Source organism: Oppia nitens, unplaced genomic scaffold (assembly GCF_028296485.1).
Source record: "Oppia nitens isolate AA-2021 unplaced genomic scaffold, nextdenovo-longstitch-racon4-pilon3 scaffold13_pilon_pilon_pilon, whole genome shotgun sequence".
Lineage (NCBI taxonomy): Eukaryota > Metazoa > Arthropoda > Arachnida > Sarcoptiformes > Oppiidae > Oppia > Oppia nitens.
In genome coordinates, this window is record NW_026533192.1 from 48,719 (window position 1) to 75,416 (window position 26,698).

General features: G+C 29.1%; 7 protein-coding genes across 7 annotated transcripts; 5 read left to right on the forward strand and 2 right to left on the reverse strand.

The window, feature by feature from the left end:
* Positions 1 to 4,526: 4,526 nt before the first annotated feature.
* On the reverse strand, positions 4,527 to 4,998 carry LOC128959031 (uncharacterized). Its single transcript, XM_054304977.1, has one exon. It carries the CDS (start codon positions 4,995 to 4,997, stop codon positions 4,527 to 4,529), a length of 471 nt encoding a protein of 156 aa, XP_054160952.1. The 5' UTR covers position 4,998.
* Positions 4,999 to 6,302: 1,304 nt separating this feature from the next.
* LOC128957971 (uncharacterized) lies at positions 6,303 to 7,564 on the forward strand. Its single transcript, XM_054303788.1, has 4 exons — positions 6,303 to 6,593; positions 6,666 to 6,987; positions 7,056 to 7,314; positions 7,431 to 7,564. The coding sequence occupies exons 1-4, from the start codon at positions 6,353 to 6,355 to the stop codon at positions 7,467 to 7,469; spliced, it is 861 nt and encodes a 286-aa protein (XP_054159763.1). The 5' UTR covers positions 6,303 to 6,352; the 3' UTR covers positions 7,470 to 7,564.
* A 341-nt stretch (positions 7,565 to 7,905) lies between these two features.
* Positions 7,906 to 10,621, reverse strand: LOC128957960 (lipase maturation factor 2-like). Its single transcript, XM_054303777.1, has 7 exons — positions 10,334 to 10,621; positions 9,992 to 10,254; positions 9,524 to 9,922; positions 9,057 to 9,451; positions 8,610 to 8,956; positions 8,332 to 8,532; positions 7,906 to 8,250 (listed from the first exon to the last, which is right to left on the reverse strand). The coding sequence occupies exons 1-7, from the start codon at positions 10,443 to 10,445 to the stop codon at positions 7,997 to 7,999; spliced, it is 1,971 nt and encodes a 656-aa protein (XP_054159752.1). The 5' UTR covers positions 10,446 to 10,621; the 3' UTR covers positions 7,906 to 7,996.
* Positions 10,622 to 13,730: 3,109 nt separating this feature from the next.
* LOC128958787 (9,11-endoperoxide prostaglandin H2 reductase-like) lies at positions 13,731 to 14,755 on the forward strand. The gene is made up of 2 exons (XM_054304723.1): positions 13,731 to 13,871; positions 13,932 to 14,755. The coding sequence occupies exons 1-2, from the start codon at positions 13,811 to 13,813 to the stop codon at positions 14,741 to 14,743; spliced, it is 873 nt and encodes a 290-aa protein (XP_054160698.1). The 5' UTR covers positions 13,731 to 13,810; the 3' UTR covers positions 14,744 to 14,755.
* A 458-nt stretch (positions 14,756 to 15,213) lies between these two features.
* LOC128959041 (uncharacterized oxidoreductase YtbE-like) lies at positions 15,214 to 16,205 on the forward strand. Its single transcript, XM_054304986.1, has 2 exons — positions 15,214 to 15,280; positions 15,388 to 16,205. Exons 1-2 carry the CDS (start codon positions 15,214 to 15,216, stop codon positions 16,203 to 16,205), a joined length of 885 nt encoding a protein of 294 aa, XP_054160961.1.
* A 1,255-nt stretch (positions 16,206 to 17,460) lies between these two features.
* LOC128959051 (uncharacterized) lies at positions 17,461 to 22,333 on the forward strand. Its single transcript, XM_054304998.1, has 8 exons — positions 17,461 to 17,603; positions 17,667 to 17,819; positions 17,884 to 18,554; positions 18,622 to 19,286; positions 20,471 to 20,526; positions 20,672 to 20,824; positions 20,904 to 21,553; positions 21,645 to 22,333. Exons 1-8 carry the CDS (start codon positions 17,539 to 17,541, stop codon positions 22,331 to 22,333), a joined length of 3,102 nt encoding a protein of 1,033 aa, XP_054160973.1. The 5' UTR covers positions 17,461 to 17,538.
* A 420-nt stretch (positions 22,334 to 22,753) lies between these two features.
* LOC128959062 (cytochrome P450 3A11-like) lies at positions 22,754 to 25,888 on the forward strand. Its single transcript, XM_054305008.1, has 5 exons — positions 22,754 to 22,787; positions 24,097 to 24,145; positions 24,217 to 24,369; positions 24,437 to 25,107; positions 25,197 to 25,888. Exons 1-5 carry the CDS (start codon positions 22,754 to 22,756, stop codon positions 25,886 to 25,888), a joined length of 1,599 nt encoding a protein of 532 aa, XP_054160983.1.
* Positions 25,889 to 26,698: the final 810 nt, after the last annotated feature.

Sequence of the window (26,698 nt, forward strand, 5' to 3'; positions counted from 1 at the left end):
TTTTATTATTYAAACAATTAATATAACTGTATATAAAAACGATATTTTGTTTGTATTTTACCGTTTATACTGTTAATTGCATTTTTGTAATTTAATTGTGACTTTATTTTATGACAAACCAAACATGTATTCAAAGTGTTTTATTGTGGCAATTATATGGTTAATARTAWTGACATACCGTTCCCATGTTGTTTGGTGTCTGTCATGTTTGACCAATAATATTGATGTCAAGTCCCATATCATTGACAACCAAAATGACAGTTTCGTTGTGAATCTCTGTCCCGATAGTAAACTGTCGTTTATGGCGATCAGCAAAACCCGATCGCAAGTGTTTGTCTTTACATCCCTGAGCCGAGAGACGAGTGAAGCAATGAAAACTGCTRACAAAGTGGACGTCTCGTTGGGATCAATCACCGGACAGTTTCGGGAAAAACATTTTCCCGACTCATTATTACTATTGGTACTGAAGATCAGTCCTTATATACCGATTTCGGTGACAACAGCAATGACAACGACAACAACAGTARATCAGGAATCTAATGAAACAGACAWAGAGTCAACTCCCGTGAAGAACGACATGTTTACATCTGAGGAAAGCACTGATACAACAATTAGTGTGACCATTGAAACAACGGTYACAWTTGAAGAATCAATTACAACTACATTATCGGATCTTCAGRCAGACAGTACACCGGCTGGTCATGAATTGGATKATGAAAACAGTGAGTCATCAAAGGCACGAAAATCGGTAAAGAGATTAAATCGAAATCAAGACAACGGCGCCACTGTTAAAATCAACGGTAATGTATATAAACTTAATGATAATGAAGAGATGCACACCACTGACTTGTACGCCAAAAACGATATCATCAAAATATCCTCTGATGGCACTGGTAGTCTAAATCGTTTTCGGGACAGTTATATTGTGTTTTGTTTTGAAAAGAACAGCGCGTCGTACATGAAATACCGGTGCGAAACTGAGATCACTGGCAAAGACTTGTACTGTCGGTGCAAAAATCGTGGATTTATTCAGAGTTTTACAGCCATTATTGTCATTTTGATCTTATGGTTGGCAATGACTCTATGGGTTTTCTGGTCAAAATTCACGGAACGACCTCCCGGTGAACCCGAACTACAAGTGGCTTTGGTTATGTGTTCRGCCAAATCGTTTCTTTACCAATACATCATCGAACTGAAGGTTGGCTGTCCGTCCAGTGACTATGATTTGGACAAAACCACTGTTGACTTTGAACTGTTGGACGCCAGCCGGCAATCGGTGGCCAATCCTGTTCGTTTTTCGTCCAACAAACTGCCMGATCCTCAGTCGTCGATAATGCGYATAGTTATGGGTCGACTGACRCCGATTCCGCTCATTGCCTATATCCGGGCCAATCACTCGCAGCCCAGCGAATCGGAACTGTATCTCTTCTCCTTCACGATCACCGAAATACCAAAAAATGGTAAACAACGCAAACTATTGCAGAAGAGTTCGATCAATCAATACATCAAAAATCACCCGAAAGTATTTGCTGCCCAAATCGGTAACGAAACGCTGGCGGAGACCAAAACGCCAGAGATTGCCACACCGGCGCTCAGTTGGTTTGATCTTCAGGTTTTTACCTCTTTTTGTATCTCATTGTTGGCCATATTTTGTATGTTTGTACTGCAATCGAAAGAAGCACTGTTCCAGTCACTGCTGTCCGGCTTATTGAGCGCTGGCGCCACACTTATCATGGGATCACTGCTCTTCTATATCTATAAATATAATCTGAAGAAGTTTGAGGCAGAAATCAAATGTCAAGATATCGGTACAGGTATTGAAAAGAGCGAAGAAGCTTACAATGTGTTTACACTGAGCCGATACATAATGTTGGCCGTCATGTTGACTGTTATTATTGTGTTGACATTGGTTATGGCTTTCTTCGGACTCAAGTTGTCGTTTATTCAATCGCTTTTCTGGCTGGGCTCGTGTCTGTGCGCCGGTGCCATAGTTTTCGGCACGTGGCACGTAGTCGCCGGTGTTGTACGCGAAACGCTCGATACCGTACGCGGTCACAGTGGCGAAGATCTTGAACTGGAACCGTCTAGTATATCAATGAAGTCGGCCACCGGATCCAGTATGTCAATGAAGTCGGACAAACCCGAACCAATATTCAACAAAACTATTAGTACCCCCACTGCCACTACAGTAGCTCCTGCCTCCGCTCCTAAAGCTCAACTACCGGTCAAACCACTAGTATCTCCAAAAAAGCCTCAACAGTCGACTCCCACTAAGGCAGCGGTCAATGTCGCCAAATCTCCAGCAAAATCTGTGGTTAAAAACAGTGATCAAAGATTACAGTCGAAAGTTGTTGACAAACAAAATAAGCAAAAATAGAAATAATTTTTTTCTTTTTTCATTTAATCACCAGTTTTATGATATTAATAATTATTTATTGATTTATTATTATTTTTTAGTTATTATCAAATATTTTTTGTTTAAACAAAAGTAAAATTGAATATTAAATAGTAAAGTGTTATTATTATAGTATTATTATTATTATATAGATAAGTCTATTTAATTGTATAGTTTTTTAAATAGTAATAATTGATAACAATAGCGGCCGATATGATTAGCAATTTTTCATTGACGGTGAATGTGTGCGGAACTGCCACTCGTATACAATGATCTTCTTTTAAGACATTATTCAATAGGATTTTATCAAAACGTTTAGCTATAGTACCGATTGAGTCGTTAATTGAATTTAATATTTCAAATTCATAGCTAACTGTAGTATCGGTCGACTTTTTGATTGTAAATCTGGTTTTATTTAATTTCGGATCAATTATGACAAACTCTATGGCACTGCTAAACCAGTGGCGCTTCTCCTTGAAGACACCAATTGTCACACCGGGCGGACACTCAATCTTTGCGTTAATTTCAGCGCAAAAACATTTGCATTGTTTCCTAATTGTCACAATATGTCGGTTGTATTGGTCAACAAACCGCAAACTGTACGGCAATTGTTTGCTTATACCACGATTGCCATCGGGTGCCACAAAAAACAGTTGCTGATAATCGGCATTTCTAATGGTCACACAATTGGTTGTATAGTTATCATTGTTATAGAGTTTGTTGATTATAGGTATGCCATCAAAGATGTAAAACTTTCGCAGCCGTTCCACACAATCCAAACCATTGCGCATCTCTTTCTTCGACTTTGTTTTCGATGGTGTCATCCATTCGGGAATCATTTCCGAACAGTGATCCACTTCGTGGTCCATCCCATCGCTTGTTTCCAATTGTTCTTTACTTGATTTTGTCTTTCCAGACGATTCAGTTTCAGTGACATCACTGTTGTCACTCAAATCAAGTATCGCTACCTCTGATCTGGCTTTTGACAGTTTGTCGCCGAAGTTTTTTATAGCCAAATGTGATTGAATGAGACGGTTGTGACTAAGGATGGGCTCGTACTGTCGTTTTGGTTCATAAACAATGATTCGCTCTTTTTTCTGTTTATATAAATCGCCGATTTGGTCGCAACTATCACTGATTGGACTCAATTTATATGAAGCAGATTCTGGTGACGATGACGATGAGTGACTGTCTTTTAGTGTCAAGTCTTGAGACGATAAGCTATTAGTGTCTGTCATTGCAATCAAATACTTTAAAAAATCAATTACTGGTTTTTAGATTCAAAGAAAAAGTAAAATTTATAAAAAAAATAATTTCGTGATTAAATTTGTTGTCCACTATTGTTAGACAAGATTTGCTTGAATACAAACAATAATACTAATAATAATTATAAAAAAGAGGAACAAATAAAACAAACTATTAATTACAAGTATTTTATTGAATTCAAATATTTAAAAGTTTTTATTACAATCAACTTATTTTAAAGTGTCCAGTAATAAGTCATTTATACAATTTTGATACATTTAATACTGTTTATAAAAAAACTATAATCTATGAATTATTTGATACAATATCTAAAATAAATGAAACTAAACTTATAGATTATTTTCAAATATTAATGTTTCAATTGTATGCTTATTGTCATTAAAAAACAAAACACAAGTTCAGTATTTACTTTATACTGTAATTGAATTTTAAATTAAAACTTTTTAACTACAGTATTAACGATAATTTAATTTTGTAATATTTTATTAAATATTTTTAAAAAATACAAGTAAATGATAATTATTTATGATGATAATTATAATATAATAAGWTCTGATAATRATATATGAATATTAATTGATTAATTACTTGACAATTAATACAAAATATTTGATTAAACTTTTCATTGGAATATTAATGAATGAAATTAAGTTTATTATTAATAACAACAACAAAATCTACAATTTATAAAAACATATAAACAAATAAACAATTAAAAATAATTACTGTTAATAAAAAAATAAATTTAAAAATATGATAATCAATATAATCAATAATTAATATCTAAATTAGTTAAATAAAACATATAAATTAATTAAATTACTTAAAAACAAATAACAAAAATAGTCGAAACGGCGAAACAAATCTATTTGGAAACCGATACCCAAACAGTGATGAGTTCTTCGTAATTGATTTCACGATTGTCTCCCAAATCCACTTCAAGTATCAGTTCATTAATTTCTTCAGTACTCAACCTCTCACTCATTGTTTGTTTGAATTCATCGATTGATATGAATCCGTTGCCCTCTTTATCCAAAACACGGAACGCATTTCTCAAGTCTTCCTCTGCTTCCGAGTCTTTCATCTTCTTTGTCGCCAATTTGACAAATTGATTGAATGTCACAGTGTCGGTACCAAATGAATCCAACTCAAACATCATCTCCCGGAGCTCACGATCGTTGGTCTCAATACCGTAGTATTGCACGACATCAGACAACTCTTTGATACCAAACCCTTCGTTGCCTTCTTTAGCAAAAATACGAAACATATTATCATATTTTTTGGTGTCTTTTGTATCAGACTTTTTYGTCGTCGTCGTCGTCGATGAAGAACTCATTGRATTTGTTTTATAAAATAATATTTTTGTTTTTTGGCAAAAGTTCGGTATATGTAACACATTTGTTGTTGAAATTTCATGCGCGCTATTATAACCATTAAATTTATGACAAATGCAGTACTATTTTATTACTTTATGTTAGGTTAGGTTGGGGTGGGTTGGGGTGGGTGTGTGGGGAGGGAAGGAACGGGAGATGAGGGCTGGTATCTAAAACTTGTTAAATTGTCATTTTAAAAGCGTTTAAAACTTCAAAGACAAATGGGTTATATATAATATATACAATATTAATATATTATATATACCGAAGCTGTTACTCRTTTTTTATTTAGTAAAATAGTTTTTCCAAAGTGAAGACAAATTATTTATTGGATTTATATCTTGAGATTTATTTTAATTTAAATTTTTTGATTTAAGAAACGGTTTAAAAAAAATGTTCGTTAATTTTATGATAATTTGAAGACAAATAAAATCAATTTATTTACCACTAAAAGACAATTTAAGATTTAAACAATAAATTAGACATTTTTACTTAATGTACAGAAATTAATAAAATTCAAATTTTATTGCAAATAACAAGAAAACAAATTCAAAAATTTTGACTAAAAAATTTCAATTCATTGACTCTTTGGTTTGAAATCTGAGATCACTTTCTTCTTCACTTTTTTTACACTACTCGTCATCGCAACTCTTTCGGCTTCTTCTTCGTCTGCGACGGTGTCCACCCTTTCGTCCACCCGATCGCGATCTGCCTCTTCTCGATCGGGAACGCCTTCTGCTTCTTCCTCCTCCCGAATGCTTTCTGCGACGTCTCGACTCCACAACCTTTCCTCCAGAACCGCCAGAAGGAAGTGTCTTCTCTTCAGACTCAACGTCGATAGCAATGGTTTTCATTTTCAATTGATTTGGATTTTCGGTAATTTTGGATAGAAATTGAATACTAATAAAAAAAATCTGTGAAATGATTTGAATTTAACTGAAACTTAAATTTTTATACAAAACTAACAATTGATGAAATATCTCGCATCTCATGTCTCGAAATACATATTTTTAAACAATTAAATATCATAAGTAATCTGTATATTGCAGTCAAATTTAATTGCAATAAATATTTTAATAGTTATTTTGTGTAATTTTTTAACAAAATAAATAAATTGTGTTAAAAAGTAATAATTTTTCAAATAATTGGTACGTGTAATGCACGCGCGCTAATTGAATATATAAAACAATTCTAATATTTTTTGAATTTTTTACATTTATATTAATTGATATATTTTTTCTACACATAAACTATCAAAATATATTATAATTGAAAATAAAACAAAAACCATTGAATACAACTGTGACTTACTCTAACTATGACATACCTGTGCTATCAATTAGCTTTATTGGTGACAATTGTTACGATTGGTTCGACGCTCTGTAAGTCGTCGCGATTCTGTGACAGCGATAAACCTGCCGTCACCTCTATATTCAGTCATCACAAAACTATTTACCTGATCCGCGACAACTCTGAGTTTTGGTTGTACAAAGAGGACAATCAGGCCGGTCCTCAACAGCTCAACACACCACCACTTCTGCTGTCCATTACGTTTCCCGGTATATACAGTATATATATATATATCTAAACACTATAGTGATAGTGATAACTMTTTTGTTATTATTTCAAAGTAAATGAGCTGAATATGGGSACAATTGCAACGGCATTTACAGTCGACTCCGTTCCAGARGCTTGCGATGAGTCCAAGTTGCAGACGCACCGGGAGTGGTGTATATTCAATGCCTATATGCTGAACACGACATTCATTTTCTATCAGCGCAATGATAACAAAGACCGACAGGTCTACTCAATGATCAGACCTAAATCAAAGTCGTCGACGTTTTTTTTGTTCAACAGTACGATCGGCGGTTACGGCTATGAGCTCCGGGCAAATCGGTCGACCGACCGGAGCTCGTTTCCCGGGGTTAGTCCCGAATATATATCAAATGATAGGTACCAAATGTCCATTTAAAATATGTTACCTTAAGATACCTGCGCTTACTGTTTGTCTGTCAAAATAGAGTCAACAAATTTGTGGGCACAGTGTATGACAGTAGGAACCGGGCAGTCATTATGATTGGTATCAACAATGCCAACCAATACGTGGCCTACAAAAAGCTTTTGGACACCGAATGGGATGAAAAGATTACCAAAACAGACTTAGGTTCAGTCGATAACAGTAATCCCATTATCAGTGCATTCAAATATAACGACGCCTACCATGTCATGTACGGGGATCACAAGGTTTACCAATTAAATGATGATTTGACTCTCAAAAAGGTACGTAAATTTATTATTGTTTTTTTAATTAGATTAACAATTAATTTTTCAAAGTTTTGTATATTTTTTAACATCTAATTTTTGATATATTTTTTTATTATTATTTAATATATTAGGAAAAGTTTTCATCAGTTCATACTATGTTTTGTAAATAACTTTAATAATTATTATCCATGTCTTTCATCTGTCTATTTAATTAACTTAGAATATTATTATCTGATATTGTGTTTTATTATTGTATTTATTATTATTAACCAAATTAACTAATATTTTATTTTTTATTAAATTTTATTTACCAATTTTCTTAAATATATTAATTTAATAACTACCGGAAATATTTAAACAAATATTTGTTTCGTAATGTAAAACTACTGTAAAATTATAGTTAAATTGATTTTTACCTCAAATATTTTGCTTAATTAGTGAATTAATTTTGAAATTATAGCCAATAATAATACAAGTATATAAAAACTTGTATTAAATAAAATAAAATTTAATGACATTTATTTTTTATAGTTTAAATGATTGACAACTAAATAATTTAAATTACAGTACAAAGTATAAATGAATGAAATTAAAAAAAATAATAAAACTTAAATAAATAGTAGTATATAAATAATTGTCATAATGTTTGCTATTCAATAAGATATATAAAAAAATTACCGTAAATACAGTAATTGATTCAAAATTTTGCGATCAATAGTGCAGCAAATAGTAATGAATARATAAAATTTTTTGGCGACATTTGTGCCGTCAATTGTCGCACAGATACCAACCATCTGGCAATGAACGGGTATTTATCAATAAGTTTAACTCCTGTACCGCTTTCGGGTAAAATGCCGTGCGCTTTGGCAAACGGTTCCAGTGATTCACGACTAACAGGAGCCATATATTCTTTTTCGTTTTCACGGCGCCACCAGTTTTTAGCACCTTTACCTAAAAATAATTAATGAAAATAAAAATTATGGTAATTCTATTAAACATTAAAAGTTATAAAAAAATAAATGTCTAAAATACCTGTAAATCTAAATATATATGAGCGAACTCTTATAAATTTTGGTGCAGTTTTAAAAGGTAGTCGACTTTTGTCCAGTAGATCAAGTACTTCGGGCTGTGCTGTGAGTAAACGGTAACAGAGATTCAATAGCCATGGATTGTTCTGATAGGTATCGAGAGCGGCGAACCACATCTGCCAATCGAGACGGGGCTGATGGGGTACTGAAGTTTTTGTGGGTTAGCAATGAAAACAAAAATTAAGATACAGATAATACTATATATAAATATAAATTATATACTATTAAATTGTGGTGCTTTTGTAATATCTCCCGGTTTGTATAGAAAATGATAGGCTTTCCATCCGCTGGGCGACGACATGTCATTACTGCCTTCGATGACAATCTCTGGCCGACCACCGACACCAGTCATTCGCCGAAATAGTCCATAACTATTGACAACTGGATAGCGTTCCACTGTTCGGTGCCATCGGTTGATAACTGGCCACAATCGTGTTGAGCGTGTCGTATCTACGCTCACATGTGGTACCAGTGATATACAGAAAAAATAAATGACAGCACCTGTATATATTGTTGTGTACAATAAGTTTGCAATGCGAGCCAAACTGTTTGATGGATAGATAAGGCACCTGTAGATATATAATGAAAGCAAATTATAAAAAATACATATGTTTTAATTGTATTATATTTTTTTTAAAATCCAAAACATTCATTGACTATCTATCATACCTTGATATTGCTTTAAATATGTTCGCTGCTAACGAAATGGTGGCCAACCCTATAGACACTGGTAGTGCAAAAATAATAAATTGATTCAATTGGTCTTTCGTGAAGCCAATGCTCATTGTTAGTGAACCGGCAATAAACTGAATGTTAAACAATTGAATCGTCCAATAGATAAGCGAAAAATATATGAAATAAGTGACCAGTTTGGTCAATAGTGTCGGCATCAGAAAACGTGGTCTCGGATAACTAGTYGTAGTAGTAGTAGTAGTGGTGGTAGCGATAGTTGAGATCAGTCTCGAWGCGTGAGAGTCATTCAGTATTGACAAACAAAGAACAATAGTTAACAAATTAAAAAAATTGTAATTTCCGGTCAAAATAATAGCCAATTGAAAGATCACCTAAATATGTATCAATAAAAACATACATTTATAGTGGAAATTAACAAAACACGAAATCAATTGATAACTCACTTGCATTAGAAATGAGAAAACTCTTAGACTATTGATTGGTATGAAGAACATGAAGGGAACAATAATTTCGATRATATAAGTCATCACTACTGATAGCCGAAGTAATGGTGTCGGTAAGTGATGAGCAAACCAGGCCAAAGGTGTCGGTATGCACTGAGAYTCAAAGTGTATGTCCAGTGCTGTCAATGACCACCACGTCGGGCATTCACTGGTCAATTTGACAATACCCGAGGCAAACATCAGACGAAACAGTAGCCACCGAACCAACCAAAAGGTGAGTGCAGTTTGCGGTCCTTTTGCCGATAGAAATGGCAGTTTCAATGGTGCCGTCAATGCTGTCAGTATTCCAGTTTCGATAAGTAGTGAATCCCATTGAAACCACATAAATGTTTGGCCGATCTGTGGACCGAAACAAATCAATTAGTTTTATACAAATAACATCAAAATCTCAAGACAATGATAGTAGACCTGATATAATGAAAAGTASAGTCCAACCACCAGACAATAGGTCCAGAAGTTGCGCAACGGTTTGTATATCAACTGTAGAAATGAGATAACGGTTCCCAATAGTGCCACTAACTCTACGGTAGTGTTTAAAGACAGTCCCAGTGATGGTCCCAACCATACGAGTGATGGCATCTGTTTGCTGGCTTCGGCCAATCCCGACATACCGCGCTTATCTAACTGGGCAAAGGCACGCACCGGTAGTACACCGTTGTCACCGTAGAGACCTATTATTTGAAGACACATTAGTATCTCATCAATTGATCCACAATTCGGATAAACAATTAGTTGTCATTAAAAAAATACCGGGAATTTGTATGTAAATCGATGAAAAAGCAAACAAATAAATACAAGACATTGACCACAGATAACAATTGTGGACACCGGCGATGTCGCTCATCGATGAACGGCTGGCCATTATTGCTGTCGATGTCGGAGATCAATGTCTTCAACAAACAAACCAAATGGTGATGTGTTTTGTAAAATATTTTACAATCAATACAATACAGACTGCAGTCAACTATAACTACAATCGCTTTCAATACATATACTGTACAAACACTTGTCGTTGAGTTACACCTATTGTCATAAAAAACGTTTAATGGGCGGTAATAATGGGGACAATTGTATTGATTTGTCGGTGTGTTTGATGTCAATAGTATCTATAAATAGGGTTTTTATTATTTTGGACGTAATTGATGACAAATAACATGGCATTTCATCATTATATTAGTATTACTAAAAAGTTTTTGATTGTTTGATTGATTAATAGGTATTTTATTTTTATATAATTTATTAAACTTAATATTTAACAAATYTTTAWWATATATACAATATTTTATTTTAATTATTWAATTAWATTTTTGTCAAATTTCAATTTTAACCTTAAATGGCAAAACAATAAGTTAGCGAAACTAACAAAATAAAAATATTGAAATAATATTATTAAATTAATTTATTTTTTTCCTAATTGATATTTAAATATAATTTATAAATTATTTATAAACATATATATTGTACAGTAGATTATGAGCTATAATTCAATAAAAATAAATAATTAAAATGTGTAAAKTTAGTTAATTACTTAAATTTATAATAATGCACATAAAATTGTTATAATCATTRWTAGATTYTATTAGATTATTATTTTTTAATAATAGGTAATTTAAAAATAATGATTTCAATTGGCAATAATATTAATGATAAAATTAATCCAATTATTAGGAAAATAAATATATTTTTAGTCGACTCTTTGAGACCAATACTATGCAATTGTTGTTTATTATTGACTAACTGTATGTTAATTGTAAAATATTTTAATTTTAAGCTAATAATATATCCGTGAAATAAATTTTTAATATGTAGAAAATGCAAATTGAGACCATTTTCAAAAATTATCTTGTAACTAAATTTTAAATAATAATAATTGATTATATATTGTGTGTATATATTATGTATATATTATGTATATTGATGTATAATATTAAATAATATATACTATATTTTTATTTAAAAATATATAATTTATATGCACTTACAATCTTGTCATATATTTAGCAAAACGATGTTTATTATTGACCAAATGATATGTAAAATCATAGAAATATTTATATTTACTTATCATAACTTTATCCCAATATTGTTTGAAAGCTAATTGAAATTCTGTCAAATCATAGGTGTTATATAATAATACTAATTTCCCATTAATAACATTAATAATTGTCTCATTAAGTTTGTCAGTAAAAACATTGATRATATTAGTTTTATTTTCAATGGCACGCAATACATCTCTGTACTCAGCATTTGAATCCATTATATTTTTAAATATTGCCCGATTTGTTTGCACCCGACACTGACCACAGTTGGCCACATCGGCCAGTGTTTCGACTAATTGGTAGGGTTTGAGTTTGAAATAACTTTTCAACAAAATACCGATAAATGATTGTGTAATTATCAGTGAACACAATAGCCAAATACATACAACTAATATGTATGTAATTTGTTTAAAATTGTTATAATTTCTATGTTTAAATTGATCATGGTAAAATTTTGTCGAATTATTCATCAATGTTCCGCTTAGTGTGATAATTAAATTAATTAATTGCCATCCATCATGCACAAATAATGATAAATTTAATATCAATGTAATAATTACGATATTTATTAGCAAATAGACCCATATCTGTTTGTTTAGAAGATAATTATTCAAGTTAAAATAATAATAATAATACTAAATTTGACCAAGATACAAATACAAATAGATCATACATAGTGATCGAATAGCTTTATAATATCGAAATATTTATTATTTTCTCTCCAAACTATTCCGGATAATATTTCGATACCATGAATCTGATTTGATGATATCAATGTGTAACTATTATTAGACGGTATTGTATTTGCAAAAAATAATTGTAATACTGTTAATGATGTTGACTGATGAATACATATTAATAATAATGAAAAAAATAATTTATTAAATATATGCTTAACTGGATAAATATTGTTTATAACAATATAATGTATTTAAAAAAAATATAAAATAAATTTGATACTTCCGTTTGTCGTAAATTGGTAATATATACCAATTTTAATGCAATACGTTTTGTACATATAAAATGATTGATAATCGATAAAAATACGCTAAACAATAAATTTAACTATAAAAACAAATTTTAATTAAATCTATTATTAAATATTTCTCTAAAAAAATAATTTCAACAAAATTACCCCGTGATTAAAATAAATTATCATTGTTTGGTTTGATGCCATCATTTGTTGATCGCAATAATAAATGCCATCCGAAGATAATTGTGCAATTTTAATAACATTATATAATTTAACCTGGTGTGTTGGAAATATTAATGATTTCATCTTATATTTAAAAAATCCTAAAAATCCTAACTTATTGTATAGTTTTTTATTTTATCAAATGACACCAATATTTTTTTAAAAAAATTGTTGATTAGTTCAATTGAATAACAATGTTTTGTTATAAAATTTATAATAAAAACACAAGATATACAGTAATTATAGCTAAATAATTAATTAATTAAAATTTAACTGTTTATAATAATTGATTAAATAATTATCATTACTATACTAACAGAGAATAAATGAGTTAAATGAATAAATTATTAGTAAAAAGTAACTATAAGATATTACAGCAACAAAAATTCATAAATTTAAATAGGGTATAATAAAAAGTTCAAATAAACAATGTTATTATTAAAATATCCAAAAAATATTTTTAAAATTATACATAATTTATAAATAATTCATTTAATGTTAGAAAAAATACAAGTAATATAATTTCTTAAGTAATATAAATTATTTTACACCTAAAATCAATAATACAATAGTTAACTTATTAATATAACATTCGCTTAAATGTTTAATATCATAGRTAAATATGTTAAAGTTTTATAGTACCTGAATATACTGATGTTATAAACAATAATTATTTATCAATATTTGTTAGTATACAGTACAGAAACTAAAAATATATCAATAGTTATGATTATAAGTTATAACAATAGCACTAATTAATATCGACTTAATTAATAATCATTTAAAACTTATAATGATAAAATAGATTTCATGGAAAAATCTCTTTATATTTGAAATAATTATGTGAAAATCATCACATGTTTAAATATAATTTAGATTAAGTAATCATTTATTGTTTTTTACATAAAAAATATTGAATAAAATCATTAAGTTAACAGTTAATAAAAAAATATAATTATTAAGAAACTTAATAATTCATAAATAATAATAATAATGAATTCATTTTCTAATATAATATTATTTGTTGTAATTTGTTTAGTTAACTCCGAAAATGGTAAATAAAATTCATAAAACAATTGTTAAAATATTAAACAAAATTTTTCTTATAACATAGTTTCCCGAACTTTGCGCCTAAGCAGTGGCTATAACTGTCCACTAGTAGGCATAGGATGCGGTGGCTACCGAACAGGTGGTCCACCGCAGGGCAAAGTAGTCATACAAATGATCAACGATGCAGTAGATGTCGGCTACAAACACATAGACACTGCCAGCTCTTACCTGAATGAGGCGGCGATAGGTCAGGCCATCAATGATTTGTTGGACAGAAATGTTATTCAACGACATGAACTGTTTGTCACCACAAAGATTACCTACAGTTCAAGCAATACCAGTGCTGAAGCCTTGCATGGCGTGCGAGTGGCGCTCCAGAAGCTAAACCTAACTTACTTGGATCTCATGCTTCTTCACTCTCCGGCCAGTGATGAAATCAATCGTCAGGTGTGGTCGGGTCTGGAGGAAGCAGTCCAACAAAAATTGGTTCGATCTATAGGTGTATCAAATTTCAATATCAAACAATTGGAAACTTTATTAAAAACCAGTCCCCGAATCGTACCGGCTATCAATCAAGTGGAAAGTCATCCTCAACTCAATCAGCAGCCGTTGATAGACTACTGTACCAAACAGGGCATACATCTCACCGCTTATTCACCATTAGGTGCCGGAACTCTTATTAAAGATCCGACGATAACGGCTATCGGTAAACGATATAACAAAACGGCGGCTCAGGTATTGATCCGATATGAAGTCCAGAGAGGTATAATCGCAATACCAAAAAGCTTGAAAAAGAATTACATTAAGGAAAATATCGATGTCTTTGACTTTGAATTGACCACCGATGACATGAAAACATTGAATGATATGAAATAAATTTAATAAATAAAATTTTATTTTTAAAACTGTTTTTAGCTGTGTTTTTATACATAATATACAGTATAATACCAACAAATATGAATCACTTTCAAAAATCTGTTAAACCATTAAAAAATAATTGCTATAAAAAATCAGTTTAACATCATTATCGCAAACACATTATATCACTTTTAAAAATAATCTATTAGTAATAAAAGTAAATATATTTTTTTAATTTATATTTATTAAACAACAGTACAGTACATTGAAAAATACTGTATTTAATTCAATAATAGCTGTTAAATATTAATAGCATAAACAAAAACTATAATCATTAAATTAAAACATTTTTTGAAACCACACATTTTAGCAGTCAAACAAACAAAAATATTATTATTAATAATAAAATATATTTTATTTCGATAAATATATATATAACTTTTATCATTTATATTACCATTAGTATTATAGTATTAACAATGAAAACTATGTATTCACTATCGTTTATCTTATCATTGATTACTATTACATTTAACAGTGTAAACAGTCTTAACGGTATAAAAATTTTTTTTTTAAATATTATATATCATATTTAAATTATTTTCTTAATTTTAAATAAACAATTTATAATAAAAGATTATTTTGTAAATTTAAAACAACAGTAACAAAAACATTTCGATTAAACAATGGTGTGGACATACCTGTCATCGGTTTGGGAACCGGCGGTTTCGATGGCGCACCACAGGGAGAATTGGTCAAACAAATGGTCAGAGATGCTATTGATGTCGGCTATCGGCTCATCGATACGGCCGCCTATTATGGCAACGAACCAGCTATTGGTGAGACAATCGACGAACTCGTCGGCAGCGGTAAAGTCCGACGCGAAGAGCTATTTGTGTCGACCAAAGCTTTTCTGTTGTTCGGCGACAACAGCCAAGCGGTCACCCGAACTGAAACCGTACACAACGTGCGGCTAGCGTTGAGTAAACTGAATCAGACCTACTTGGATATGATGCTCTTTCATTGGCCGTCCGACTCGGCGCCAGTTAATCAGGAAATATGGCGCGGACTGGAAGATGCATTACAACTGGGTTTGGTTCGCACGATAGGTGTGTCTAACTTTGATCTCTCAAAATTGGAACAATTGCTCGAAACGGCTAAAGTGGTTCCGGCCGTCAACCAAATCGAGAGTCACCCGAAGCTCAGTCAACGACCGATGATTGACTTTTGTAATCAGTATGGCATACGTATGACTGCCTATTCACCGTTGGGCGCCGGCTCACTGGTTGACCTACCATTGTTGACAGAGATTGGCAATAGATATGCCAAAAGCGCTGCTCAGGTGATGCTTAGGTGGCAAATACAGAGAGGAGTAGTTGTCATACCCAAGAGTACCAAAAGATACCGTTTGATTGAAAATATTAATATATTTGACTTTAATCTGACCGACGAAGAAGTGAAACTCATTGAAGATCTATAAATATCCTATAATTAATGTCATCTAAAATATTGTTTAGAAAAAATGTATTGAATTTATTTTAAAAAAAATATGTTTTTATGTTTATATATATATAATTACTAATAATTTAATGACTTATATTTTTATAGACCTAGTATTTTTACTTAGTAACTAATTAAAACTGATTAAAAAATATAAATAGCATCAAAAATTATTACTAACTTTACTTAAACTTGTTAGCATTAAAATGCTTTATTTAAAGATTAATTAATATACAGTATTATTATACATATGTTAATATAGACAAACATATGGCTACAATAATAATTGATAGAAAAACTAAAACATTTTGAATATTAAATATTTTCATATTTTCATAAAAATCATTTTATTCTAACAAGTAATTAATTTAGTAAAATTTGTGTCAATTAAGCTTTAAATATTTATTTCTAAATTTGAAAAATGATATATTATTAATATTAAAGTATAATATTTAATTATTTAAAAACGTTTATCATTATTATCAAACTAATATCAAACCTAAAAAATAGTGTAGTTAAATATGGTTAAATACTATAACAAAAATATTATCAATATTTTAAAGTTTATAAAATTGTATTTAAAATTTTATAAAAAAAACAATTATTAATTAATAAATGATTATTTAATACTAATGTATAATTAGAGTAATATTTTTTTATGAGAGCTATAGTATATTGTAGTTACTATACTTATATTATAGTTCTCTATACAATATAATGTAAATATTACTGATTTGTAACTAATGCACCAAAATTAGTGTTAACTGAGTACAAAAAAATATTTACAAAAATCATTTATAACATTAAGTTATTTTTGAATAGATAGTTAACTAATTTTTTTATAGTATAATTTAACTTTAAATATTAGTTTACTACATCTACATTTCTATAACTTATGCACTTGAATATAATTATTATCATGTAATATAATTATGATGGTTTATTTATAATATCGTTTATTTATTTAAAAAATAAAATAAAATAATTTATRGCTTTAAGCTTAAATAAATTGGAAACAAACAATAATTGTATGATTGATATATAAAAACTTGATTTCAAATTTCAATAGCAACTAAACTTTAAACTGTGTCTATGATATTAATTTTATTATAATCTAATATTTATAATAATAATAAAAATTGTACCTAAAATGAGATAAACTATTTGATGAAATCAACAGTATATAAATACATGTTTTCTATATTAAATATAATATCATTATTAAAATATTGATTAATTAAATAATTATATAATATAAAATTTTTAATTTCTATAACTAAATAATTGAATTGAATATTAATATTACTAAAAATATGGATTTGTTATTTATGTGGTCTACACTAATTGTTATATCATCATTACCAATTTTACTTTATTGGTAAAATATTTTAATTAATTATACTAATTTTTATAACTAATTTATTTTAAAAAATATTTAAAGGTATTTTACACGAAATTTTGATTATTGGTCAAAACGCGGTATCAATGGACCCAAACCGATACCTATTTTTGGAAATTTATGGGAATTAATGATTACCCGACCTAGGATATTTACTGAACTGGAATGGTATAAAAAATATGGCAAAATATATGGGTAAATAAAATAAAAAAGATACAAAGTAAACTAGCAAAATAATATAATTTTATTGTATGATTAGATACTTCAATCACGTTGGTCCCACACTAACCATTGCCGATCCCGAACTAATCAAACAGATATTGGTTAAGGACTTCCATATATTACCGAATAGACAGCAACGCAAAAATCCTCACCCAGTTATGAGCAAAAGTTTAGTCGACGTGAATGGCGATGACTGGAAACGGGTCCGATCGATAACGACGCCCACATTTACTTCGGGTAAAATGAAGCGCATGTATCCACTGATGAAACAATGTTTTGAAGATTTTGCCGAACATTTGCGTCCGTTGGCCGACCAGAAAACAAATATCGATTTAAAGGCACAGTTCAGTAATTTTACACTCGATGTTATATCTACCTGTGCTTTCGCTACCAAATTCAATGTACATAAAGATACCGAAAATAATATGTTTGTAAAAAATGCCATTTCGTCCTTCAATTTTAATATGACTAAACAGTTGGCTCAGTTGGTGTTTCCCAAAACTATAGTCAAATTACTGTATATAACGGGTCTATTCAAGACTGTTAGCGCAGATTTTTTTATAAATTCTTTGCGACAAATACTGAATGATCGGCGAAAAAGTGATAAAAAATACAACGATTTGTTTCAATTGCTCATTGAAGCCGAAAAAGATGACCAAAATATGAGACACGAAAACGATATCAACGAATCACATCATGTGAATGAAGGTATTCATGGATTTTATGAATATTTAGTTATAGAGTTAACTATTAATTATTATTATTATTAATTTAGGCGCCGACGAACTGGAGGCTGAAAAACGTGCGCTTAATATAAAATTAGATAACAAACAGTTGACTGAAAATGAAATGCTCGCCCAATCGGTTGTCGTTTTATTGGCCGGTTATGAGACCACAGCCACCACATTGTCCTTCTGTACGTATGAATTGGCACTCAATCAGGATATTCAACAAAAACTGTACGAAGAAGTCAAGACTATCATCGACTCGAAAGGACAGATCAGTTACGATGAGTTGTCACGACTGCCATATCTGGATGCGTGTCTTATGGAAACATTAAGACTTCACTCACCGGCTCAACGAATTGCCAGAACAACCATCGATGACTACAAACTGGGAAACACTGGTATTACACTATATAAGGGACAACAGATTGATGTTCCCATCTATGCTATTCATCACTCAGAAGAATATTATGCTAAACCCTTTGAGTTCAATCCGGAGAGATTTATGCCCGAAAACAGACATAATATCATTCCCTATACATACCTGCCCTTTGGTGCCGGTCCTCGCAATTGTATTGGTATGAGATTTGCATTACTTGAGGCTAAGTTAGGTTTGGCGCATATCATACAAAAATACCGGTTTTTCCCGACTGACAAAACAGATGTTCCGTTAAAATATAAGAAATCTATTTTAACTGCCGCTGAAAGAGTTGTCGTCGGTATTGATCATAGAAAGTGAAAATACTTTTTACAAATAGTTATTGAAATTTTTATTCAATATTTTATATCTTAATAATAATCATATTGTTTACTATTTTAAAATTTTGTTTACATTTATTATATATACATATATTATTCTAAGTATTCTAAAATATTATAGTGTATAGTATATAAATATAATACAGTGTATAATAAACAGTAACAAACATATCAGTACTAAATACTGTATATACGTATAATTAAATAAGTTTAGTTTATATTTAGTTTTAAATATGTTTATAATAATAATTAATAAAACAAGTTGAGAATGCTTCAAAAGCATTTCCATACGAACTCCTTAACTTAAAAAATCAAAAAATTCAAAAAAATTTTGTAGCAGAGCCTGGATTCGAACCACTGACCTATGTGGGACAGACAGACAGACAGACTTATAGAATGCATATACGGAYTCCTTATGCATAGGAGTTCGTGAATATAGTTATTTTGTAATCATTTTAAATTTCTATTAATAAATATATATTTTGTAAATAAATATTAAAATTATTATTAATAAAAAAATAACAAATATTATTACTGTAATATATTTCCCTATTGGATCTAACTATACCCTATTGGGTATTTAGGGTACGTCTACCCTTCCCCATATATAAACCCCAGCAATGTAACTACTCGGGGTCTTCTAGTGTATACTACTGTACTGTACTATATATTAATATTATTACTACTATATATTCAATAACACATATTTATATATTACGTTTKTGTATCAATTATTTATTTAAAAACTAAAGTGTATGACATACCCAACCCGCCGGCACCGTAAATAGAGTTTCCCTTATATTACATTACATTACATTACAATGCACAAAAAATAAATTTTGTTTATGTTAAATAGTGTAATTTAATGATATTCAATTTAGTAAATTAAAAAAATATTTTTTGTTTATTTAATCTTAATATTATTTGCAAGAAAATTGTTTTTCAAATATTACTTTTAAGTTAAAAGCTTTAACTGAACAATATTTATAAAATTAATTGTACACTATTTTAAAATTATAATAATTATATTTTATTTTAAATCAAATTTTTTTTTATTATTAAATTTATAAAATTAATTATAATTAACTTATTTTCAGAATATTTAATCATATTTTCAATTATTTCTTTTTTATTATTATTATGTATTTAATATATTTGTCCATTATTTTAATAGTTATTTTAGCACTTTTATATAGGTAATTTGTTACAATTAATTAAGTAACAATTATTAATTACAGAGATATATTTTATTTGAAATTATATTAATAATAATTATATTGTTTTCAATATATATATATATATTATAAATATTTAAAAAATATTAATTTAATTATTAAATAGTTATCTGACCCGTAATTTTGACTATTGGTCAAAACAAGGTATCAATGGACCCAAACCGTGGCCTATAGTGGGCAATATTGTTCAACTGTGTGTTATAGGATCGCGTTTAGATACAGAAATAAATTGGTTGAAAAAATATGGCAAAATTTATGGGTAAATTAAAAAATTATAATTTTAAAAACTAAATAATCATTTTAAAAAAAATAACATATTATATGAATGTTTATTAAAGAATATTTGATCAAAATGGTCCAAAACTAACTGTTGCTGAACCGGAACTCATCAAACAGATATTAGTAAAAGATTTTCATATATTTCCAGATAGGATGTCCATCGAATACCCGCACCCAGTGATCGGTAAAAATCTCTTTTTCATTAACGGTTCCGTTTGGAAACGGATCCGATCGATAACGACTCCTGTGTTCACTTCAGCCAAAACAAAACGCATGTATCCATTGATTAACAAATGTTGTCAAAATTTAGACAAACAATTAGGTTCATTGGCTGACCAGAAACTAAACGTCGATTTGAAGGAACAGTACTATAGATTTACAATGGATCTAATAACTAACTGTGCTTTTGCTACCAAATTTAAGGATTATAAAGAAACAGAAAACAATTTATTCAATGATCGAGTCTTAAAATTAAGTCATTTCATTGAAACAACTTATTTGATTCATCTATTTTCCCCTAAATTGCTAATCAAAATGTTAAGTATTTTTGGTGTCTTCAACAGCGAATCTACCGATTATATTATCAATTACTTACGCCATATATTTAATAATCGCCGTAAACTTAACAAAAAATACTACGATTTGATTCAATTGTTTATTGAAGCGGAAAAAGTGGACGAAAATGTCGAAACAAATGATATAAATAAATGTATGAATTGGATAAGTAATAGTCAAATAATATAATTGTTTTGTTGTAATTATAAAATTAATTTATTTAAAATTTAAATAATTATGTTTAGGTGTTGATCAGGAACTACTACAACCACAGGTTGAAAATCTCAGTTTAGATAATAGAAAGCTGACTGAAAACGAGATAATAGCCCTGTGTTTAACCGTATTAGTAGCCGGTTTTGAGACCAGTGCCACCACTTTGTCATTCTGTTCGTATGAATTGGCAGTCAATGAAGACTGTCAGCAAAAACTATACAAAGAAATCATGTCTACCATTGACTCGAATGATGAGATTTGTTACAATGATTTGTTACGACTGCCATATCTGGATGCGTGTATTACCGAAACACTTAGACTGCACTCACCAATCATAAGATATGATAGACAAGCCATCAAAGACTATAAACTGGGAGACACTGGTATTACAGTATATAAGGGCCAAATAGTTGACATTCCTATCTATGCTATTCATCTGTCAGAAGAATTTTATGCCGATCCCCATCAGTTCAATCCGGAAAGGTTTTTACCCGAAAACAAGAATAAAATTATTCCCTATACATACCTGCCCTTTGGTGCCGGTCCTCGCAATTGTATTGGTATGCAATTTGCATTAATTGCTATTAAATTATGTTTAGCGAAAATCATACAAAAATACCGGTTCTATCCGACCGACAAAACAGATATTCCGATTAAATACAAGAAATCTATTGTAACGGCCGCTGAAAATGTTATCGTCGGTATTGAACACAGAAATTGAAAAACAAAACTATTTTTAAATGATTTAAATTAATGTTTGATTTTACAGCTGTTTAACTCTATTTTTCAAAACAAAATTTTTAATAAAACATTATTATTTATTATAATTAATTATTCTAAAAATATTTTGTATTAATTTTCACATAAAACATTTTAAAAAAGTAATAATTATAATTTTATTAGTTGAATAAAACTGTAGAAATTAATATTTCTAATAATTAAAAATAGTTTTATTTTCAATACCTATATATATATATATATTATTAAATGAACAATTTTTTGTCGCTAACTATCGTTAGTTTTTATGGCACTATTTTGTTTAACTGCGTGAGCTGTTCACCGGTCATCGGGTCAGTGAATGTCCACATTTTAATATCTGATATATCCGACGGTTGTTCAGCCATTTCTATGACCTACAAGTATGTCATGTCTTTCTGTTACTGAATACTCTGTTGGTATAATTYTGAGATAGACTTCCTCGCACTGGTATAGCACTGGTATTATCGCATCAGTTTCTGTGGGTTGTCTTGTCTGAGGAACTGACCTGAAACTTATGAAACCATTTCTATATATATATATATATATATATATATAATACAGTATAATGTTGTTTTGATTGGGTCTAGTACAAATTTTTATTTAATTTATGATTTTAATGTTAACATTGGTATCATATATAAAATTATTAGAATCGTTTAATTAATAAATAAATATATATCATGTGAAACATTATAATAATTAAAATATTTTTACTAGGCTAAATATATTGTAAAATTAAAAAGACGTTTAGTTTTAAATAATATTATAATTTAAAAAGTTTAAAAAGAATTAATAATTTTATTGTATGAAAATTATGAAAAACAATTATTTAGTAAAAACTTTTAAAATAAATGCTTTGTAATAAATAATTACTTACAGTATTTTATTATATGATAATACAATTTATTTTTATTTTATTTTTTACTTATTATTATAATGTTTTTTTAATTAATTTTTGCCGTTTATAAATAAAAGTTATAAATGGGTTTTCAGTTAATCTGTTTAATCTTATATTTTTAATAACTAGAAAAGTATAAGAGCTAATTAAATTCTGTAAAAAAGTAAATTAGATTACTATATACGTGTGATATTTGATATATTATATCATATTTTTATGTAATGTGATTTTCACATTTTTAATAAGCCATAAAAATAAAAAATAAATAATAATCCGATTTTGATGATTCGTCTGGAAATGCTTTCTAGCATTTTCAACTGGGTTTTCTGTGCATTCTCTCTCTCTCTCTCTCTCTCTCTCTCTCTCTTCATTTTAACCTCTCTTTTCTATTCAATCACTTGAGTGAAAACACATAAAATTATTATTAAATAAATGATTTGATTATCGATAACCATTGTCTTTCCTCATTCATCTCCGTCTTCATCATCAACAATATCAACACTGATCTCACAATTATTTCAATTATATTATTAGAAAGCATTTATTTAATATATTTTCTTTGAATTAGTGTTTTTCATAACTATATTTCTATAAAATTATTTTCATTGACTTGTTATTAATAAATTTTAATAATATATCAATAAATTATAATAAACTTATAACACTTAACATGACTTTTAAATATTAGTATACAATATAAAAACAAAGTTAACATTTAGAAATATTTGACTAATAGTTATTTGACTAATTTAATAATTGTGTAAATAATAATTATATTATTAATAAAGTTATTTTAGATTATAAAATGAATCTATTATTACTATTAGTTTTAGTTATTTCAGTAGTATTTGTATCAGTAATACTATGGATTTATTGGTGCATATAAATATATACACAATATTAAATTTATTTATTTTTAATTTATTATTATTATTATTATGAAACAGGTATTTGACACAAAATGTTGACTATTGGGCAAAACGCGGTGTTAATGGACCCAAACCGTGGCCTATAATTGGCAATTTGTGGCAAATATATATTCCTCCATCTAAGATATTTACAGAAATTCAATGGTTAAAAAAATATGGCAAAATATATGGGTAAATAAAATAAATATAGAATATATATTAACAATCAATCATATATTGTTTATAACCAAACAATTAGATATATTGGCGTAAGTGGTCCCACACTAGCCGTTGCCGAACCCGAACTCATCAAACAAATATTGGTTAAAGATTTCCATGTATTAGGCAATAGACAGGACTACAAGATTCCGCATCCAGTGGTAAGCAAAATGTTAGTCAATCTCGATGGCGATGACTGGAAACGGGTCCGATCGATAACATCACCGACATTTAGTTCCGGTAAAATGAAACGAATATATCCACTAATGAAACAATGTTTTGATGACTTTGTCAAACATTTGAGTCCATTGGCTGACCAGAAAGCAAACATCGATATGAAGATACAGTTCAGTAACGTTACATTAGATTTGATATATACCTGTTTTTTTTCTACAAAACTTAATATACATAAAGACACAGAAAATAATGTGTACGTTAAATATGCTACCGAAGCATTCAGTAATAATAAGATGAGTGAGTTAGCGCACCTGGCGTTTCCTAAAATATTAATCAAATTGCTTAATACAATGGGTTTATTGATGAACTTGTCGACAGATTTTTTCATACAATCTGTTCGACAAATACTTGAAGATCGTCGCAAAAGTGGCCAAAAATATAACGATTATTTCCAATTGCTTATCGATGCCGAAGAGGATCAACAATTTATGAGACATGAAATCGATGACAACGAAGCATATTATCTAAATCAAAGTCTGTATAAAAATTTCATATATTTTAATATATAAAGTATTAAAAAAATACTTAGTTTTCTTTAAAAATTATTATTATTATTAACTTAGACGTCGAGGATCTGGAATATCAAAAACGTGAGCTTAATATAAAATATGATAATAAAAAGTTAACCGAAAATGAAATAATTGGACAGTCAGTTATGACAATATTAGGCGGTTATGAGACCACAGCCACAACATTAACATTCTGTACGTATGAATTGGCACTCAATCAGGACTGTCAACAAAAATTATACGAAGAGATTATGTCTGCCATTGACTCGAAAGGACAGATCAGTTACGACGAGTTATTACGACTGCCATATCTGGATGTGTGTCTTATGGAAACATTACGCATACATTCACCGCCACAACGAACTTCACGAGTAACTACCGATGACTACAAACTRGGAAACATTGGTATTACACTAAATAAGGGACAACTCATTGATATTCCTATTTATGCTATTCATCACTCGGAAAAATTTTATGCCAATCCTAATGAGTTCAAACCGGAGAGATTTATGCCCGAAAACAGACATAATATCATTCCCTATACATACTTACCTTTTGGTGCCGGTCCTCGTAATTGTATTGGTATGCGATTTGCAATATTTGAGGCTAARTTAGGTTTGGCGCAAATCATACAAAAATATCGTTTTTTGCCGACTMATAAAACAGATATTCCGTTTAAGATTAAGTATTTTCCGTCTATTAATAGCCCTAAAAGCATTATTCTTGGTATTCAACACAGACATTGAAAATTAATTGTTTATTATATTAATTATACTAATTATGGTTTATTGCTTATTATTAATATACAGTATATATTTAATTTAATTACTAAAATAAAAGAAATTTTTTTTATATTTGTAAAAATATTTAGTTATTAAAATAATTGATTGACACTAAATGTGACACAATATTTAAATGATTATATAACTATTTTTAAAAAAATACTATTCAACTTACTAATTGGTCTTTATGTTAATTTCATATAATATTATAGAGATTTAGTACATTTATTGCATTGACATTAACAACATATTACAATATTATTTGTTTACTGTATTACAAATTTGAGTGCATTTTGTACTTATATAAACACAATTATGTGAATACAGTAGTATTACTGTATGTTTGACTGTATGCACGCTATATGCTTAACTTAATTTTATTTATTTATATTAATTATAATTTATAAAAACTAATATATTTATTATAATACATAAAATTTAAATCTTTAATACAATTAAATAATAATAATTAATTTAATGTTTTTATATCTGGTTTAACGCCACTAATGTACTAATATGTTAATGATTTTGAAATATTTAATATAATATATTTTTATTATTTTGAAATAATATTATGATAATAATTATTAAAGCAAAAGTTTATAATACTAAAAATACTATTTTAAAAAAATTTTGTACTTAAAACTATTGGTAATTATCATTGGTTTTTAAGAACTAATCATATAATATGTAGACTTGTTTGTCAAGGTTTTTATCAATAGAAAAACGTTATATAAAAGTGTCGTCAAATTATTATTAAAATATAAAATAGTA

Bases quoted from the DNA above. Each gene is read 5' to 3' on its own strand.
- LOC128958787 (XM_054304723.1), top strand. From the start codon at position 13,811: ATGAATTCATTTTCTAATATAATATTATTTGTTGTAATTTGTTTAGTT. The intron at 13,872-13,931 runs GTAAATAAAATT...CTTATAACATAG, and splicing joins TTTAGTTAACTCCGAAAATG to TTTCCCGAACTTTGCGCCTA.
- LOC128959051 (XM_054304998.1), top strand. From the start codon at position 17,539: ATGGATTTGTTATTTATGTGGTCTACACTAATTGTTATATCATCATTA. The intron at 18,555-18,621 runs GTATTCATGGAT...TTATTAATTTAG, and splicing joins ATCACATCATGTGAATGAAG to GCGCCGACGAACTGGAGGCT. The intron at 21,554-21,644 runs GTATGAATTGGA...AATTATGTTTAG, and splicing joins AACAAATGATATAAATAAAT to GTGTTGATCAGGAACTACTA.
- LOC128959041 (XM_054304986.1), top strand. From the start codon at position 15,214: ATGTATTCACTATCGTTTATCTTATCATTGATTACTATTACATTTAAC. The intron at 15,281-15,387 runs GTATAAAAATTT...TTAAAACAACAG, and splicing joins CAGTGTAAACAGTCTTAACG to TAACAAAAACATTTCGATTA.